The 13,575-nt window shown below is 39.4% G+C and overlaps 1 protein-coding gene across 3 annotated transcripts in view; it reads left to right on the forward strand.

Annotated features, from left to right (window-relative positions):
• The window catches only part of sult4a1 (sulfotransferase family 4A, member 1), a 22,491-nt gene extending 11,100 nt beyond the window's left edge, over nt 1-11,391 (forward strand). Inside the window, exons 2-8 of one of the 3 annotated variants that reach the window (XR_004655510.1) lie at nt 876-1,006; nt 2,595-2,675; nt 3,292-3,418; nt 3,547-3,641; nt 6,825-6,963; nt 10,923-11,106; nt 11,158-11,391. Coding sequence is in view for 2 of the 3 variants with exons in the window: in XM_034863987.1 (XP_034719878.1) it covers nt 876-1,006; nt 2,595-2,675; nt 3,292-3,418; nt 3,547-3,641; nt 6,825-6,963; nt 10,923-11,035 (686 nt within the window). In the remaining variant the exon portion in view is untranslated. Of the gene's footprint in view, nt 1-875; nt 1,007-2,594; nt 2,676-3,291; nt 3,419-3,546; nt 3,642-6,824; nt 6,964-8,682; nt 8,764-10,922 lie in introns of all 3 variants that reach the window. The other 2 variants (XM_034863989.1, XM_034863987.1) reach the window with 2 other exon arrangements.
• Nucleotides 11,392-13,575: the final 2,184 nt, after the last annotated feature.

Consider the following 13,575-nt stretch of genomic DNA (forward strand, 5'->3'; position numbering starts at 1 on the left):
GCGGAAAGACCGGGACAAAAACACAGGGAAGGCCAAACAGGAAAAATACCCCAACAAAAACCCCAAACCACAACAAAAATAACGTTTCACAAACTGTTTTGAGACCAGGTTGGATGACACAAGTTTCATAAAACATTACAACAGCTGGTTTGGCTTTTATTCAGTCTCAAGTTCATCCCCTGTGTACAACCACCAGCCAAGAAGTATTCAGATCCTTTACTCAAGTAAAAGTCCTATTAACACACTGTAAAAATACTTGGTTACAAGTAGAAGTCCTTGAGTAAAAGTATAAAAGTTTCATCAGGAAAATGTAATTTCTAAGTACACAATGCGTTTTAGAAACGGGAAATTATCCAAACAGTTGTGTTTTGTGTGTTTTATGGTCATTTTAATCATTTTAGCTGGACTTATATGTTGTTTGTTAGTTAAATTCATAATAAAACATTGTATTACTGTATATTAATTTGTAAACTAACAAGTAACTAGTGAATGTAGTGGAGTGGATGAAAATAAGTGGAGTAAAAATATAAATGTAACAGAGTAGAAGTAGAACATGGCATAAAAAGCAAATACTCAAGTAAAGTACAGGTACTTCAAATTTATACTTAAGTTTAGTACATGTACTTTTCACCACTGCTTCTACTTTATCTTCTTTTTAATCCTTTTATCTGTCATTTTATTCAGCTTTGTGTTTCTTTCACATGCCTTGTGTGAAACATTTTTAATTGCTTTGGTGAAAGGCGCTACACAAATGAACCTGCCTAGAAAAACGGTAACACACCAGACAGAATATCTACATTGACAACCACCTTCCTTGTTCTGTCCCTGACGTCCCAGGACTGATTGAACTCTGGCTCTCTTCTCTCTCCTCGTAGGCACTAGTCTACTTCAGGAGGTTGTGTATCTAGTGAGTCAGGGAGCAGACCCAGATGAGATCGGCCTTATGAACATCGATGAACAGCTGCCTGTCTTAGAGTACCCCCAACCGGGGCTGGACATCATACAGGTAATGGAGCTGAAACCAGTTCTTCATTTCAGTACTGCAGGAGTTCTGGGTCATTGGCAGCATTTAGGTTAAAATTTGCTAGTTGTCAAAATAATGAATGAAAAACTATGCACAGGGTTTGCACACCGTGGTGATCCACTGCAATAATTAGGATATTTTAAATTAAATAATTGTTACGTCAACATTTCTACCGTGGTTTATTGTTACACCGCTAATTGTACATTCCTGACTGTGATTGGTTTTTAAAAAATCCCAATAAACCAGAGCATGTTCCCCCATCCCAGAATGCCTTATGGACTAGCCAGACCCTCCTCCACTGTGCTGTGGAGGAAGGCCTTGTAAAGCAAGACTAGAAACTCCATGACTTTTCAGGGTTTTTTGTGTCCACACTATTTGTCCACAGTGTGTCATGCCTCAGTTCAATGCACATGGATGGTGGGTCACGCTAAACTGGGCTCTGAGGCTGCAGGCAGCAGGGGCATTTCAACCTGTATGCACATTAAATGAATCTAGCTTCAGGTTGTTGGACTCACGGTGTTCCCTGGGCTGTTCTGACACTGAACTTTGGCACCAAAACTGGGACACCTGTGTCTATTCAGAGTGAAATATGTCCACAAAGATAATTTTTGTTAGTGATGTCCTGTTTTTCCACAGTGATTTACTTGTGACTCGAGCATCTCTGTCTGAGCGCTCGTCCTAAGCCAAAAAACCTGTGGTACCATTTTTATTGACATACTGTCTGCATATATGCAGGGGCGGCTGTGGCTCAGTGGTAGAGCGGTTGCCTGCTGAACCCTGAGTTGCCTTGTTGCCTGATGTTTATCTGATGAGCGGGTGGCACCTTGTACGGCAGCCCCGGCCACAGTGTATGAATGTGTGTGAATGGTGAACGTTTCCTGTAGATGTAAAAGTGCTTTGAGCAGTTGTTAAGACTGGAAAAGCGCTATATAAATACAGCACATTTACATTTACATATATATCAACTATTAAAACTATTGCCAATTATTTTGAATTCTCTTGTTCTTCTTGGATGTAAATATTTTCCAGTGTCTTCACTCCTCTGTGAGAACAAACTAAATATCTTGCAGAGAAAGCAAGACATTTGAGGACGTCATCTTGGGCTTTGGAAAACACTGATCAACATTTCTTGCTGTTTTCTGAATTTTGTCGACTTACCGATTAATTGGGAAAACAATCAACAGATTATTAACGTTATTTTAATGATTAACGTTACTTGCGGCACTACTGTAAACTACTCAATAGAATAATTACACTTATTCAATATAATAATAATAATAATAATAATAAAAATATATTTCATGTCATCTGGTTGATTTTTTTTTATCAGTATTATTGCAACAAACCTGAAATTTGTATTTTATTACTAATATGTAAAATCATCTGAACACACACACACACACACACACACACACACACACACACACACACACACACACACACACACACACACACACACACACTGATCAAAAAGGTAAAAAGTGCACCATTACCCTACCCGTGGTACACTTGGGCTTAGCCTCTACACATGCTTAAGTAACAAGTTATAACTTTGCTTTTTTTTCTACAGGAGCTGACGTCCCCTCGTCTGATCAAAAGCCATCTTCCCTATCGATTCCTCCCCACGGCCATGCACAACGGAGAGGCCAAGGTCAGTCCACTAGCCATTGAGGGTGGGGGAAATAATCGATCATTGTTGTTTGTACCTGTGTCAGCGTGCTATGAATCTCTCTGGTTGTCTCCTGATTTTTCTCTTGGTTTCTGATCAACTGGTTTCTTAATTTTTTCACCTGCTGTTTTGAGGACACACTGTCATCTCAGCATTTGGGTCCAACCTTCTCCACCAACCATGACAATACATTTAGTGTAATATTCGCAAAAAACAGATTGCTACGAGCAAACGAGTTTCTGAGCAAAGTGGCACAGTGATATATTTGTATATAATGCAGTCTATAATAATATGGAATAAAGTCTAAATTAAAATAGGCGTTGCCTCATATGGGTTGAGGGTCGAATCCAACCTGTGGCCCTGTGCTGCATGTCGTTCCTCCTCTCTCTCCCCTTTCCCGTAAAGATGTATATCTAATATAAAGATATATATATTCTATTATAAAAAACATCACAGAGTACGGTCTACGGTCTCTTTTACAAAATGTTGTTGTGATTTAGTGCTATAGAAATAAAAATGAATTGATTTGAAATGTACTGTACTACAACAACCAGATTTTATTAGGACTCTCATTATGTAGCCTGTGGTTCTCTTTTAGGTGATCTACATGGCTCGTAACCCTAAGGACCTGGTGGTGTCTTACTACCAGTTCCACCGCTCTCTCAGGACCATGAGCTACCGGGGAACCTTCCAGGAGTTCTGCCGGCGCTTCATGCATGACAAGCGTAAGTATGGAGGAGGACTGGGACACTGGGACATATCTGGTTTCAAGTCAGTGAACCCCTTTATTGTTTTGTCTCCAGAATACTGTAAGGTAGCTGTATGTTTGTCTCTCTCTCTCTCTCTCTCAAAGTGGGATATGGTTCCTGGTTTGAACATGTTCAGGAATTTTGGGAACACCGTAATGACTCTAATGTCCTCTTCTTGAAATATGAAGACATGTACAAGGTAACGTCCTCACTATTGTGCTTTTTTATAGCCACCATCTGCTAGTTTTTTTTTATTGCTATTAATCTTTAATCTTCTCGGACATGCTGATGGACTTTTAGAAAAAGCCCCCACTCCATCTCAGATTGTCACACCACATAATACGTTAAGATTGTTGGTACCTATAAATACTGCCCCCACCAAGAAATGCGCCCTGGCTTTCAAGCAAAATGAACATAGTGATCAAAACGGTGAAATTGCAACTCCCAGGCCGTCACGGAATGCTGTATTTCTGTGTAACAAGTGTGCAGTTGAGATCAAAATGAAGCCTGATTTCGAAGATAGGGTGTGGCCCTAGCAACAGCGCTGAAAGTAAGGGGGTAGGAAGTAGGCCAGGGGCCATTGCCCACTTTAGGACCCTGGCCTAGTTAAGTGTCGCAGCTTGTCTGATCCCATTGCAAGATGGTTTTGTGTTTAAAGAGTGTTGTTGTATGCCGTATGTTCAGTATGTCTGTTGTTACTTGTTGTTGAGAATGTTTCATGTACATGTTTCTCCCAGGTTTTTTGTTTTATTTTTTATGTTGCACTAGAACTGCCCTTGGGACAATACAGGTTTATTGAATTAAATTGAATTGATTAACTATTATTTTGACATCATTTAACACCAAGTCATCACCCATTAGTCTGACCTTTGTAAGGTTTTGACTCTTCTAATGGTTTGGTATCATGTAGATAGAAAGTGAGTCAATACACATTTACAGTGGAGCTGCTGTACTGATAAATGACTGTACTGTGCAGCTCTTTGGTGGGAAGTTACTTTTCTAACCTGTATTTATCCTGTGAAGGGACTTTCTGAACATGCATGCTCTTTACCAATGAAAACACAAAAAATAAAATACCCAACATTAAAATAAGATAAAGAGAGTGAAAAATAGCCTACAATAAAACACATTGGAAGTAGGATAATTATGACAAACTTTTGAAAATACCAAGTTAATTTTAAGATGATTCCTGCAATGCTATCTTTTGATAACATTCTTGCGTAAAACTCTCCAGTCAAAGAAAAAGAACATAACATGCCAAATCAATATTTGCCCTTTGCTTTGCCAAAGGTCCCTTTTTTACCTTATCTTGGGCTATCATGTTTACGAGGCACAGGCTCAGACATGTCCTCTCTTTTGCAGATAGGCTTTTCTTAGATTAGATTTTTTTTAGAATGGAAGTGAGAAGGCACAACAACTGAAAGAAAACAACTGATCTAGCATTTCACATTGCATTTTGCGTTGTAAAAATAGCAAAGCTTCATTTGGTTTATGCCTAGTGTATGAATAAAGAAACATTCCACTCTTTATTGTATGCCATTTGAGAGCTCTATTACTCTTGTGGTATTCATCTTCTACTTGATAAATACAGCAGCTTCAGAGCTTTTGGAGAGCAAAACCAGAGCTAAAAAGAGAAGAAATATTGAGACATACGTTCATCTGGTGTCCAGATACACAGGTCCAAATTATTGCTAATCATGCTCTGTTTGCTGAACATGCAACTAGGCAACGGCTTGCTAAAACACCAAAACAACTTTAAAAGGTAATGACATGTCAATGCTGAGGAACAGCTTGTTCTGGTGCCCTTTAAAAAAGGCAGGTATTGTTGAAGGATTCCGTGAGGTTTTCAGCTTTTCTGACCCAAAATGGTGAAACAAAACACACACTATAGAGAATCAGTTAAAGGTCTTTAACAAATTCTCACTTCCATCGCGTAAAATACGGACGCTTGGCCATGTGCTTTTGGCGGTATTGACCCTAAAAGTCTCCTTTAATAATAATAATGGATATTTAATTGATCCCACAAGGAGAAATTACAATTTACACTCTGTTGTTATTACACACAGGCCTGAATTACACACACATGCTCAGTACCTATACATGCACTAATGGATAGATGTCAAAGTCTGTGTGGGGGTGGCTGCCCATGGAAAGGCACCCCGAGCAGTTGGGTGTTTGGTGCCTTGCTCAAGAGCACCTTGGCAGTGCCCAGTGACCATACTTTGGTCCATATGGGGACTTCAACCAGCGACCGTCTGGTTTCCAACCCAACTCCCTTGACTTTAGGAAAAGTGACACTCTGGACACAGGTTAGGGTTTAAAATCCTGTGATGTTTGTCCATCCACCACCTCAATTTTAGGCTTTAATACTTTGTTTTTCCTTTTCATTTATTTACTCATGAGGACAGTGTACACTCATTAAGATTTCTGTAAATGTGCCAGTGTTAGCGAGCCGGCTAATTTCCAACTGTAGTCCTTTGGCAAGATGTTGTGAGAACCATTGATTGACTTGGTCCGTTGTTCCCAGATGTCAAGTTAGCTATTACGCACTACAGTTGTCGCTCTTAATGCTACGTCATCTTAAAGTGCTGTGTAGCTGCTACTTGAACTGGTGAAGTGTGCTTTTTGCGTCGCATGAGATGTCCAAGTTGCTTGCTTGGCGCATACGCCGAAAGTTTCAAGCGTCCTGGTTTACTTTGATGATATTCATGTCCACTGAATATGCGCAGTAGTGTTTCACTGCTTGCCCTGCCCCTGAGTTCCCTCTGGGCCAATAGACTTTGCATTGTGGTGATGTTCTCATATAATTTTTCTCTGCTTGGAAGAAGTTTTTCCAATAAAAAAAGCCCATTGATAGTAGAAAGAGTCATGTTCAACATTGTTTGCAGTTGTCTTGGCATGAGTTTTGCCACTGAAAAATATTGGCTGCAAGCTGAGCCCAAGGGCCTAGAAATAGGTTGATACTGTTAAAACAAAGTAAAAACAATGACCTTTCCATCAACTGTACTTTGTGTTTAGTGCTATGTTAGCATACCAATACACTAAAACAAGATGGTGAAAATGGTAACCATTATAACTGCCTAACATCAGCATGTTAGCCTTTGTCATGGTGCATGTTAGCACATTAGCACTAAAGCTTAAAAAACATGTTTTGGTCACTTTTTTCTACTTTATAGTAGCTTTTTCCAACATTTTTGTCACTTTACTTTGTTTTCTTGATGTTTTTGTACTGTTGACAGAGCTTATTTCAATAGCCCTTTTTTTTTTTTTTTACTGAAAACGGGTCAAATTTGAACCAAGGACAACACGACGGCTAAGAATTCAAGGGGGAGGCAGGTTTTCTCTGTATTTGTGTGTGATATTGCTTTCCTCTGGTTTCCAGGATCTGGGGACGTTGGTGGAACAGTTGGCCCGGTTCCTAGGTGTTTCCTGTGACAAGGCTCAGCTGGAGGGCATGGTGGAGAGCTGCAACCAGCTTATTGAGCAGTGCTGCAACTCAGAGGCGCTGTCCATCTGCAGGGGTGAGTGGGAGAGGAAATAGAAGAAGGAAAACCCTGCTCACTTCCTCTTGTCTGGTAGCTAGGCAGAGTTCTGTGTTTCTGGGTCCCTCAGGCCTGACTTAATAAGAGGTCCATGTTTCGTTGACATTGAAACTATTTTAATTACACCTTCATTGCATCTGACATTCTTCTTTTAGGCTCCTTCAGCTTGTGATTTTACAGTTGGTGTCCCATGGCTGCATATACAGTATGGGTCTTCAATTAGCCTAAGTGATATAATTTTTTGTGAGTTCCAAACAGTGTGGAGAAGATGTTTAAAAGACTAGTAGACTACTCTCAAACTGCATAAAATTAAGTGTCTGGCAGAACAGAAAAGTGAAAAAAGTCACTCATTGTTTCCATGAATGAGTGCAAAAAATGCCGTTCCTGGTAGAAGACAGAATGAAATCAACATTGTGGTAATGCCACAAGTTTTGGATATGGTTGGGAGGAGGAGGGACTGAGAGGAGAGAAAGCATAATGTAGTGAATGTTCCTCTCTCAGAGCCATTAGATCTGACTAATGGGGATCTCATGATATCATCTGAGCTACCGTAGCCAAAGCTATTTATAGACCAGGGAAGGAGAAAAAAACAAATCATGTAACTACATATCTTCTTCTGTTTTTAGAATCTGCTGTGAAGCTGTAGGGATCAATACGATTGTTGAATGGGAAGTTATCTTAGGCAAATAACCTATGTCCACCCAAATTACAAAAACAGGATCTTCCTTATCTCTTGTGTCCATGCAATTTTGACATTGACAAAAAATATTGACTGCAACTTCTCTTTCGAGTGTCCCCCTTCCTCCGGATAATAGATAGAACACACACAAACACGCACACACGGACACACACACACACACAGGCACGCACCATCATTGATCTTGCTATACAACACCTTAAGTGGTTACTCTAATAGTATACCATGTAGCAGAGTGTACCAGAGTGCAGGGTCAATTAAATCAATCCATCAATCAGTCAGTTAGTCATGTTTGCTTATTCATCATTTAGTGTAATTTCCATATCTCACCATTCAGCCAATCACATGCCTCGTAAGCAAACAAGCTCAAAACAATCAACTGCTACCAGATGGAGCCAGTCAGCTCCTGTAAGCTAGAGAATCAACAACGTCTAGCATTACTGGAAAGACAGTGGGCATTTGATTGGTGGAAGGTCACCACTGTCATGAAGGGCGCAGTAATGAAATTAAAGTGTCTGTGTTAAAAATGCCACATTGAAATAAAAAAGTAAAATAAAAAATATATTTAAAAAAACCAAACACTATTTATACATATAATCATTTATTTTGTAATGTCCTTTTTAAAATGTATATCTGTATATTGAGCACTTTAAGCTTCCACAATTATCCAAATAGGTCATGTGATCTTCAGGTTGTGTACTTGGATGGGAGTTTTTTTTCACTCTCAGGTTGAGATGATTATACCACCACCATGTGGCTACATGTTGCATCTACTACACAGATTGCAATTCAGCTTAAGACTAATGATTTCAACCTGCAGGCCCATCCCACTATGATATTACCCTCTTTGAGTTTCATGTAGACTTCTTTCATTTTATTCCCTAATTTGTTGTAATTATTCAGTTTGGTTTATGTTTCCATTCCTATTTGGATTTTAGTTTAATTATGGTTTCTGTCATGTGTTGTTTTATTTTTTTCCCATGTAATTCTTTTCCTTTTAGTGCATGGAAGTCTGGTGTCAGATGTGAAATAGGCTTAACACACAGCTGTCAGTCTGATCCATCTTACACACGCCACAGCAGGTGAGTCCAAGCCACGGCAGGCTGCGTTCACTCCGCAGCTGAAACTGTCAGATGAGATTCAGAATTCATCAGAATTCACATGGACTTTACATTACATCCATCATGTAGAATAATGCAGAGTAACAAGGCCATAACTCTTGAGGGTTAAATTCTGAAGCAAAATGAAAACCCTTAAAGCCAACTGCAGAGATGTTTAAACGGCAGAGATCTTCAACAGGGGATTTACAACCCCCAGGGGGTCTTCAGAGTCATTGTGGGCGGGCCACTACATTTTTTCTTTCTCCTATATAAATCATGGCCTGTAGGTACGGTAGCCACTTTGGAGCCATCCACAGATACACGTAAGCTAAAGGATTTACCATGCATTCCTAATCTATTTTTGAGATTAAAATAATTATTTTAATACTTAGTATTGTAGGGCACCATGAAATGGTATGTGTATTGGCTTTAAGCGACCTTACACATTATTGCGGGCCAGTTTTATTGTAGCCCAGTTTTATACAATATATGTGGTAGGGGTTCCCTGCTCGTCCCTCTTTCAGGTTAGGGGTTAGCGTTTATTGAATTTGAACAGGAAATTAAGACCAAACTCAAATATTTTATTTCCTCCTGCAAATAAAGAATTAACCCATCCAGCAACATTTTGTTGAAAGAGATTAAAAAGATGAAAAGACAACTATGAGACAAGTCATCCATCCACCTATATTTTTGGTCTTTTTTAAGATGTATATTTAAGGGCATCAAGGAATAATAAGAACTATATGTATATGTATATACATATACTGTATATACTGTGTATAACTGGGGTTAACAACCATTATAGCAAGATTAGTATTATTATTTTAGTAAATTTAATTTAATTTAAAGCATATTGTGTAAATTTAAAAAAAAAGACCACATGAGGAGTAATCTGTGTCTTTCTATCTCACATAATCACAGCCCACAGGCTCTTACTGTGAGGGAAAATGTGGTGTAGTCAATCCCACTGCTTACGATTCACGATTAAGTGAAGAAAGATATTTCATAAAATAAAGTAAACAAGGATAGAATGAGAACTCTGTCTGTAGAGAAAAAGATAATGAACTTTTACACTTCAAAATGACGGTGAAATCATTTCAACCAATTTTCATAACCAATCTATCCATTTTCACTTTTTTTTCTTGATATAAGTGTTAGTGTCTGTTAAGTTACCACTGGTTTTAGCAGTTAGGGCATGGATGGTAGTTTTAGTGGCTTCCATAAGATGTGTTGGTATATTTCCTTCAAAAACAGAGTAATTTCAGCATGGAGGTGTTATTAAAATGAAACCAGATATAGATGACTTTCAAAGCTGAGTGTAAAATTTAAGAATTACATAGCTGCTGCATTCACTGCCACCCAACTCTGTGCCATGAGCACAATTTTTCTATTGTGAAATATTACAGAGTCCCAGATGTGTTGTGTGGTAATTTAACACTAAATCAAAAATGAACTAAGACCAAGTAACAAAGCGGCATCCACCTTAAGGTCTTTATCATGTCAGCTGATATTGTGCTTCAGCGTTCATTTTATCAGAATGCAGCTTACAAAATCTGCTTAGAAATTTAGGAAATATGGGCACCTGGGTAGTTCACCTGGTAGAGGTTTGACTCTGCACTTTGGCCCTTTGGTGCATGTCATCCCCCTTTCATGTTTTCAGCTGTATTTTAGAAATAAAGGGCTAAAACGCCCAAAACAAATCATAAAAAAAGAAAGACATATAGGAAATAATAAATAAGATAGGACAACACGAAAATAAATAAAACATCACATTAATTATTAATTTCACTTGTTTTCATTTTAAACAAATTGTACATCTGAATACAAAACACATTTTCTTTAAACTCAGTCTGCCACTTATAAATAAAACTGTTCCAGAGCTACTTCTGTGGTTTCAGAGTTTTGGATAGTCACCATAGAAACATTAATTGGTCATTTGACAAGGGGATGATTTGCAGAAACGGCAGACAAGTGACAGAACTCTGATCCAATGGATTGGGGGGGCAATGGTATTTTGGGTGGGGGGGAGCGTGCTGACCCTTGCCCCCCTTCTAGCCCCTGCTCTTGGGTGCTGGACACTTTTTCGGAGAGCTGTTCTAACTTAACGATTTATTCAAATGTGAAATTGTCCCCTCTCCCAGGTCGGGCAGGTCTGTGGAAGGATGTCTTCACAGTGTCCATGAATGAAAACTTTGACGCTGTGTACAGACAGAAGATGGGCAAGTCCGACCTGACCTTTGACTTCTGCCTGTGAGGATTACTTGACGCCACTCTCTACCATCACGGATCTGCTCCAATACAGTTGACCAAACCCACGCTCCTACTGTACGCCTCCATTCAGTCAATATGTCTGAAGTCCAATGGTACAGTCTGACAGTGGGAATACATAAGACTTTTCCCAGAATGCAACATGTCTCAAGTCAACATCAAAATTCCACCGTTGTGGACTGATCAAAATCAATCCATATTTATTGGGAATTCATTGAAATTTCTCAGTCAATAGTTAAACCAAACCTCCCTCAACCCCTACCTCCACAGCATGCTCCCACTGCTGTGTATGTATATGTGTATATAGTAACCAGGGTTTAAGTGATACATGTTTTTTGAAGGCCGATAGGGCACACAGGGATTCAAGCCTTGTGCAGATATTTGTGACAGGGGGATTCAAGCCTTGTGCAGATATTTGTGACAGAAATACAGCGAAAATCATACACCAATAAATCTAAACAGAGAAAAACAACCGGTTCAGCCATTCAATGTTTTTATTTGAAGGCTGTCCTTCTTCTTGGCAGGATTACTCTCCATGTTTTTGTTGATCCATTAAGGCCAGGGTATGCTAGAAAGGAATGAATGCTAGCTAATTTGGTTGGCAGAATGCTGAACGACACATTTTTAGACAACCAAAATCTGGCAATAAACTTTGACGAAGTAAAAACACACAGTGAAAGGGTCAGGTTTATGATGAAAACATGGACAACACCAAAAAAAATCAGTTGCAATTAAATTGTATTAGTAGTGTCAAATCTCAACAGGAGTTATCTCTGGACACATTAAAGATATAGTAGGTCTAGACCCCACTCTATAATTTACAAAGACCCGAGAATTTCCCATGAGCAAGCATTTGTGCCACAGCACACGTGGTTAGCTCTACCAAGCCTCTATCATGATTGACATACCCTTAAAGCTTTGCCTGCTTTATTGTAAATTATTAATAAATGGAACAATAATAAAAAAATGAACATAGCAGGATCATTTTCCCATGGGCTGTAGAAAACGGACTTTTGGCAACCAGGGTAGTCACCCCATGCTATAACTTAAAGTTCTACACCCGCATTGGCTACATTTTTCAGACCCAGAAGCTTTGTCCATTGTTTTAAGTCTATGGGTGCAAACAGACATCCAACTCAACTAAGGTGTGATGAAAATCTTTTTTTTGCCTAAATGTTTTTTCTATTATTAAAATGGGAAAACCAAAAGCCACTTGGGCTATCTAGAAGGGTTGTTTTGGGTCACTCGAGCTGATCAGAAGGACACTTAAGCTTTATTTCAACAGCATGATTGATTCACCTCGGCTCCACTTGACTCAACTTGCGTTTGGTACCAGTTCTATTTCGTCTCTCCAAAAGAACAAGTTGAGTTGAATAGCGCTGTGCCACACCATGCAGTGGAAATGCAGCTACAGTCTGCTCAAGTTTACCCTCCACACAAAGAAGCCAGTGAGAGAACAGACAGATCACTCTGACTTATTTTCAGTCACACATATCTGTACATTGCCTAAGTAATACAGTCTGTTGTTGGTGGGTGTCAGGTGGATAAACCCTCTGAAACATTGACACCACCATGAAACACTTAACCTCTGCAAACAGTTTTATAGGAGGTGAGTAGCTCTACACACACACACCTATTTATTGGTGAGGAAACAAAAATACAACACTGCCTGTAAGTAAGGAATTAACTTGCCTAGCATATATGATGATACTATTGTAACTGAAAAACTGCTCCAATAAAATCACAGGGTTTCCATCTGCCCACTAATCTGTCAAACCTGTACATTGGTCGAACCCTCCAACTGAGTGCATTACCTGTTGTGATGACGCAACAGTGGTTTCAAGCCAGGTAGATGCATGGAAGGTAATTGTAAGAAGTTAAGCCAGTCACGCCTCAACCGATCCAGCAGCTTAGTGTCACAACACAGGAGATTGCTGTGTGTGATCATTGTTTTTTTGTTCAGCCTCCATCACTCCGTTGAGCTTTATGTGTGTGAATGGATGTGTGTGAGAGAAAGAGAAAGATAGAGGGTGAGTTTTGTCTTGTCAGTGATTAGTTATACTACCAGAATGCATCAGGCTTTGTAGACCGACTTAGCCATCACATTCAAGGATTCATCAATGATCTATAAAAAACACTATGTATAGAAGATAGAAAAGTTTGACGTTGCAGCCCCTCAGTGGTAAAATCCATAACACAGTGGTAAGATCTGACGAGACCCTCCCTCATGTTTACGTTTTATTTTACTGTAGGTGGCAGCGCCCACTAGTTCCCATATTAATTAGGATGGGATCAAAGCAGGGGGTATATGAGCATCAAATTCCATCTCAGGAGGCAAGTTGGGCGGTGTATGGGTCAAACACAGGATTTCCCCCTTTTTACACTTGTAATTTCCAGTGGGTAATACCCTGATTAATGGCACTTGGCCACATATAGGCAATGAATCTCTGTTAGCCAGAGCACAGATCCGATTGCAATCTCCATTTTCCAGGCTATATGCCAATAAGTCACTTCAACCCAGAGGGT

The sequence above is a fragment of the Etheostoma cragini genome, chromosome 23, assembly GCF_013103735.1.
Source record: "Etheostoma cragini isolate CJK2018 chromosome 23, CSU_Ecrag_1.0, whole genome shotgun sequence".
NCBI lineage: Eukaryota > Metazoa > Chordata > Actinopteri > Perciformes > Percidae > Etheostoma > Etheostoma cragini.